Consider the following 6,666-nt stretch of genomic DNA (forward strand, 5'->3'; position numbering starts at 1 on the left):
GCTCTGCACTGAGGGGCCATGAGGGGCACAGCTGCTCCTGTGGACCAGAAGCACATCTGGCAGCTGTGAGAGCCAGAGCTCTGCACTGAGGGGCCATGAGGGGCACAGCTGCTCCTGTGGACCAGAAGCACATCTGGCAGCTGTGAGAGCCAGAGCTCTGCACTGAGAGGCCATGAGGGGCACAGCTGCTCACAGGACCAGAAGCACATCTGGCAGCTGTGAGAGCCAGAGCTCTGCACTGAGAGGCCATGAGGGGCACAGCTGCTCACAGGACCAGAAGCACATCTGGCAGCTGTGAGAGCCAGAGCTCTGCACTGAGGGGCCATGAGGGGCACAGCTGCTCCTGTGGACCAGAAGCACATCTGGCAGCTGTGAGAGCCAGAGCTCTGCACTGAGAGGCCATGAGGGGCACAGCTGCTCACAGGACCAGAAGCACATCTGGCAGCTGTGAGAGCCAGAGCTCTGCACTGAGGGGCCATGAGGGGCACAGCTGCTCCTGTGGACCAGAAGCACATCTGGCAGCTGTGAGAGCCAGAGCTCTGCACTGAGAGGCCATGAGGGGCACAGCTGCTCCTGTGGACCAGAAGCACATCTGGCAGCTGTGAGAGCCAGAGCTCTGCACTGAGAGGCCATGAGGGGCACAGCTGCTCACAGGACCAGAAGCACATCTGGCAGCTGTGAGAGCCAGAGCTCTGCGCTGAGGGGCCATGAGGGGCACAGCTGCTCCTACGGACCAGAAGCACATCTGGCAGCTGTGAGAGCCAGAGCTCTGCGCTGAGGGGCCATGAGGGGCACAGCTGCTCCTGTGGACCAGAAGCACATCTGGCAGCTGTGAGAGCCAGAGCTCTGCGCTGAGGGGCCATGAGGGGCACAGCTGTTCTTATGGACCAGAAGCACATCTGGCAGCTGTGAGAGCCAGAGCTCTGCACTGAGGGGCCATGAGGGGCACAGCTGCTCCTATGGACCAGAAGGACATGCAGGCCCCAGGCAGATCCCATGCAGCAGGCTCAGGGACAGGGTCTGAACCAGCAGCTTTTCTGCCACTGCCGAGGTGACAGAAGGGGAGAGGGGAGGAGAGAGGACAGATGGAGGGGACAGTGGGGGAAAGAAGTTGAATGGGGGAGGTAAAGGCCAAAGGGACCAGAGAGTGAGACCATATGAAGAAAGTTGTTTGCAGGTTCCATGTCTATGGTCAGGAGCACTTGCTAGCCTCCTGCTTTCTGGGCTGCTGAAGGAAGTCCCTCCTTGGGAAGGCAAGCTTGTCATCTTCACTTCTGCCTGCTAGCTTGAAACACTTCCTGCATTTAGGTGCAGAATCACAATCGATCAATTCCCACGCTGAAATGGAAGACCCAGAATTTATTCATCTTCAGAAAGAGAGCTGTGTTCAAGGTGAAAGTGAGAATAAAAAATAATAATTTACTGATGATATTTCTAAAAGGTTTAGGTCAATATCAGCACTTTAGAAATCTTTTTCTGGACAGGTAGTATTCTGTACATCTCTTTGATGTTTTGAGACTCCTGTTGCAGAAACGTTTGCCACAAGCTACTCTTGTAGATTGTCTCTGATCTTTTGACATTAGTGATGGGCAGCGTGGCAGTTATATGTTCTCAAGAGAACTCTTTCCCTCAACTAGACAGAGAACAATTTTGCTTTCACAAAATCAATTTCTTTGCTTGCTGATTGTGTTCTCTTCTCAGCTATCTCAGGTTTTCGAGGAGAAAAATGCCCTCTCCCTGCAGCTGCGAGGGAGCAGTCGGGGCACCTGTGAGAGCCATCCGCACTACAGCGAGGTCCTGAACCGCTGCCTGGTGCTCGAGAGGCAGCTCCAGGAGCTGCAGGCTGCAGACAAGAGCACGGTGAGGGGGCTGGCCTTGCTGCACTGCGGGGGAAAGCTCACTGCAAGTGGCTCTGTGAACTGTCCAGCATTGTAGTGGCTGCGTGCCCTCTTGATTCAGTACAGTTTGCAGCACGTTCTTGTGTTCTTTCAGGAGCTGTTTGCAACAGACGCTGCTCCAGGAGCACCCCAAGAAAAGAATGAGTCACAGAGAGGCACTTACACACCTGAACTGCAGGAGCTGCAGCTGAGGTAAAGAAAGTCTGAGAAAACAGGGGTGGGGATGTTGGTCCTGATGGAGGCCTTGAGGCTAGTGATGAGCCTGATGCTTTTACTCTGCACCAGTGTTGGGAAAACTCAGTCCCACACTAGGATCTTGTGGACTTGGAGGAGCTGTTGAATGCACTTAATAGCTGACATTAGTTATCTCTTTGGATTAGAGCTTCAAAAAAACACAAGGATAACATACAGCAGTAATGCCAGCCAAACCAGCATCTTGAATCTGGTAGGCTGAATCCTCAGTAGCTGGTGAAGTATATCAATGGTCCTGGTCTCAGGGTTGTAGCCTGAGAGTGTGTCTGGAATTGAGATGTAGCACAGGATTCCTTGTAAGTTTCTGAAACTAACATCTGGCACATGATTCCTCAAACCCTTTCAAAATAATTTTCAGAAGGTGGAGCCATGGTGACAGAGGCAAGGATGTCCTTCCTGATGTGAAAATGAAGCTTGAAGAGATTTATCTTCTCTCATGTTTTCTAAATAGTTTATATATAGTAAAGATGACTAAGTCTCCTCTGTGAGCTGGGAGGTAATTTGAGTCTGTTCACACACTGCATCAGTGAATGCAATAGAAACACAGTGGTCCATGATTTGGGCCTTTTTGGCATATGCCAAAAGTTATTCCTGTTATTTATGTTATTTCCTGACAGGTTATTTCCTGTTAAGTTATTTATGTTATTTCCTGACAGGTTGTCTGAAACAGAACACTTACATAGCAGCACAAAGCAGGATATGAAGTATTTGGAGGAGCAGCTGGAGGAGGAGCGGGACCGTCGCCTTGCTGCAGAGGAGGCTCTTTTTGCAGCACAGGATCAGATCAGGAGGTGAGGCAGCTTGAGCAAAGGAACACCATCACCACAGAAGTGTGCTGCTGCTAGCTCTGTGTTTCGTATGCACTTCATCACATCCCTCTGTCAAATGGCACTGGTGGCACAGAGACAGCTACCGTGTCGGTGGCAGAATCACAGAAAGGTTGAGGGTGGGGGTCCAGAGGGGTTCAGGTACCTCCAAAGACATGGCCCAGCCCCCTGCTCAGCCTAGAGCCAGCTGCCCAGGACCCTGTCCAGATGGCTGTTGAGTATCTCAAAGAGGAAGGCATCACACCCTCCCTGGGCTACTGTTCCTTCAGTTGTAGGCAGATAGGATGACACAAATGATTAGACATTAAGACAAGTTCTGTCTAGAAGTTAGATGCCAACTTGCTCGATTAGTTAAATTAACTACTGGAAAATAGGTTTGGAGACTGAGAATTGGGTGCAGGCTGAAGAGGAGTTCTCATGCTTCCAGGGGATTTGTCTGCCCAGTAAGCACCTGTCTGTCATGGCTGAAACAGTTTTGACTTGAAGAATGTCACTCATTTTTAATGTATTGCCAATTAACATCAACTTTTCATTGATTTGGTTATTGATAAACAATTAAACACTTACGAGAAAGGAATTTTGTCCACTTTTCCCAGGCTTAGTTTGAGCCCAGCCCCTGTCCTGCCCCGTGCCCCCTCTCCAGCACTGCACAGGGCTCTGCCCATCTCAGGGCACTGCATGGATGCCCTCAGAGTCAGCAGAGCAAAGGCAGCTGGTCTGGACTAGATGTTGGCATTAGGATGCAGTGAGCAGCAGGTTAAAAATGCTTGATTCCCCTCACTGACTATGGAGGGGGCTTTAGTGCATGACCTGATTGTAGGCATGCATGCTGTGCATTTCCAGGTAGTTCAAATAACTGGAGTTATGGACTAGTGGAGTCTTTTACATGAAAACAATGCCTTTCTTCTGACACACTTGCTGATTTAGTCAAAAAATAATGGTCTGTATGGAAGAATACTGGATGAAGTTCCCTGGTAATTGCTACAAGGTTTGGACAACTATAGCTCCTTCTAAAGTCTATAAAAGCCTCCTGCAGCTGATCTCACTAATAAACCATAGCCCCAGGATGTGATTACTGCCTCTGTCACTAGAAAACAGGAAGAACCAGCACTATTGCAGCCAGAGCTGGCTTCCAAAATAATTTCATAGAATTTAAAGCATACAGGTGTATTATCTGCCCTGACTTCTTTCAAGTCACACTATAAAATTTCACTTGAAAGGAAGAAAGACTCTTGGTAGCTGGGCCACCCTGTTCTTTTGCTCAATGTGAGCTCAGGCGGCATGAGACCTGTTCAAATGGAACCAGCTCTTGGCAAGTGAAACCAGTTTGCTTGCAGGGGTTGTTTCCTTTTTTGAGAAATACCTTCTTTCCTAAGCTTGGTTACAGTGTTGATTTGGGACATCATAATAAAAAACTGAATTTAATTTCATATTCGTTGTGGCAGGTTGCAGTCAAGTGAGTGGTCATCTTCCTTAAGTGCCAGCATTGATATGACTCCAGGGCACGAGCAGTCCTTGCTGATCGACTCCACGGACAATAATTCCAGCAGAGTAAGAATTTAACATTCACAGCTGTCAATTATGTGAGCCCCAGCTGCTTCAAGAAACTGTGAACCTACACCACTTCAGTTCTTCTGTAGACACACATAAATCAGTCAGGGACTGTGTAGTTTTTCTGCTCTCACCATGCTGGAAACAAAACTGGATGGGGCTGGCTCATGGACAGCTTGCAGAGAGCAGGGCAAGGGAGCATTTCATGAGGATTGCCCTAGTGTTAGGATCTGACTGTGGAGCAATTTGGGGAAGGTTTATGCTCATTAGCTTAAACAAACTTATCTCCATGGTCTGGAGAGTTCCGCATGAAGGCAGCTGGGGCCACAGCCACTCCTTGTAGTAACTGCTCTCTCTTTACTCTTGCAGAGCCGGAGTACTCCTGGACTGCGGCGCCTGTTGCGCTCTCTCCTCCGCTCCCGGGCCCACCTGCCCCTGCTGGTGGCCACCTACCTGCTTGCTGTCCATGTCCTGCTCTTCCTGTGCTTCACAGGCCACCTGTGAATGGGAGTGACAGCTTTTCCTCAGCCTCAGCCCTGTGCTTCACAGGCCCCCTGTGAATGGGAGTGGCAGCTTTTCCTCAGCCCTGTGCATGCTGAGGGCCTGCGCGCCCTCACGGGAGGGCAGCCCTTGTCCCAGCCTTTCCAAACCAGCCCTGAAGCAGCAGCTGCCCCCAGCCCCTGCTGTCAGTGCTGGGGAGCTGCTCCAGGAGATCTGCCCTTCCCTTGGTGTTTCTATGGGAGTGCTTCGTTTGCTGAGCCAGGGTTGTGCTGCAAGCCTCAGGGACAGCATCTGTTCCTGTGCCTGGAAGCATTACCACTCATTTTAGATAGTATTGTGCTGCAGTAGGAATACGAAAAATACTCTTGAGTTGCTGCAGTACTTCAGCACTTCTAAAACTGCACAATCTTCCCCCTCTTAGGCTGAATCCATAAGTGAGGTTGGGGGAACATTGTAGCTGGATGTAGGAGAATTGTCTTCCCTTTCTTCCACCCCTTAGATTTGCTCCATGGCTCAGAGCTGTCTGAAATGCATATCCTAAGAAAGTTATGGGCACTTTAAGGAATGTGAATTTTAAAATCATGTTTCCTGCTCAGTTGCATCTCCTGTTGAAGAAGGGCCAAAATTAGTATATCTGGCTGTGGTGAGCATTCCATTCAAAATCAGTCATATGTCTGCCCTGACAAGTCTGTAAAATAATGCCAGTAGTTTAGTTATTTATAATGAATAGGAAACATGAAACCTTTTAGGTCTTAAGTTAAAAATCCTCCTATTTATAGTATTTGTGCACCTCTTATGATGGAAGGTGCTGCCTTACCTCTAGTAGAGCAGCCCTGCTCCTGCCTTCTCATCCACTAAATACTTGTCACAAGACTGAACCTGCACAGGCTGTGTTGAAGGGGTCCATAATGTGCTGTGTGGGCCCAAAGCAAATGCAGAAGCTCCAGAAATAAACTCTCCCTTGTGCTGAGGAAGGAGCCAGAGTTCTAAAACCTTCTGGTTTTAGAACCTCTGGTGTAGAAAGCTGGTGCTGGTGTTTGGGCATGTTTGGACCCAAATCAAATGACACAAATGGACTGAATCTTTTATGATATATGGAAATATGGATCTATTTCCATTTGTTTTCTAAGAACCTCCTGAATTTGAGACTGCCCACTTCCAAAAGGAGAATGTTGGATGCAAAGGAAGCTCAGTGGTGTTCGCTGCCAGATCCTGAGTGGTCATTTCATTCAGAGTACTGGCCAGGAGAATCCCATCTGCCTCTCAGTAGAGCATTAACAGTCACATTTTTCCCATGGGAAAGAGGTAGTTCTTTTGATATTGGTGGTAAACTAAGCTGCTCTAGCCAGTGCAGAAAGCCTGTTTGACGGTGGAGTGATTTCACTGGTAGCTAAACCAGCTGGATCTCTGGCAGGTCCAGAGCACTGGCACCAGATATCCTCTTGTGGACTGTCTGTGATTGTCAGTGTGGACTTCCTCTAACTATGTCAAATTCAATGACCAAATAGTTTGTCTATATCTTCCTGGGGTATGAACTCCTGTATGTATAATAAAGTTTATTTTTCAGATGGAGTTTGTGAAACATTGCCATGTAACTGCAAGTGGAGGGTGTAGTGCTGCTGTATCAGCACACCTTG

At 48.8% G+C, this 6,666-nt stretch overlaps 1 protein-coding gene across 1 annotated transcript in view; it reads left to right on the forward strand.

Annotated features, from left to right (window-relative positions):
• GOLGB1 (golgin B1) overlaps positions 1 to 6,601 on the forward strand; it is a 42,101-nt gene extending 35,500 nt beyond the window's left edge. Inside the window, exons 21-25 of the mRNA XM_063153567.1 lie at positions 1,702 to 1,860; positions 1,993 to 2,090; positions 2,807 to 2,941; positions 4,423 to 4,528; positions 4,898 to 6,601. Coding sequence (XP_063009637.1) covers positions 1,702 to 1,860; positions 1,993 to 2,090; positions 2,807 to 2,941; positions 4,423 to 4,528; positions 4,898 to 5,032 — 633 coding nt within the window. The 3' untranslated portion in view covers positions 5,033 to 6,601. The remainder of the gene's footprint in view (positions 1 to 1,701; positions 1,861 to 1,992; positions 2,091 to 2,806; positions 2,942 to 4,422; positions 4,529 to 4,897) is intronic.
• Positions 6,602 to 6,666: the final 65 nt, after the last annotated feature.

This window comes from Melospiza melodia, chromosome 4 (genome assembly GCF_035770615.1).
Source record: "Melospiza melodia melodia isolate bMelMel2 chromosome 4, bMelMel2.pri, whole genome shotgun sequence".
Classification (NCBI taxonomy): domain Eukaryota; kingdom Metazoa; phylum Chordata; class Aves; order Passeriformes; family Passerellidae; genus Melospiza; species Melospiza melodia.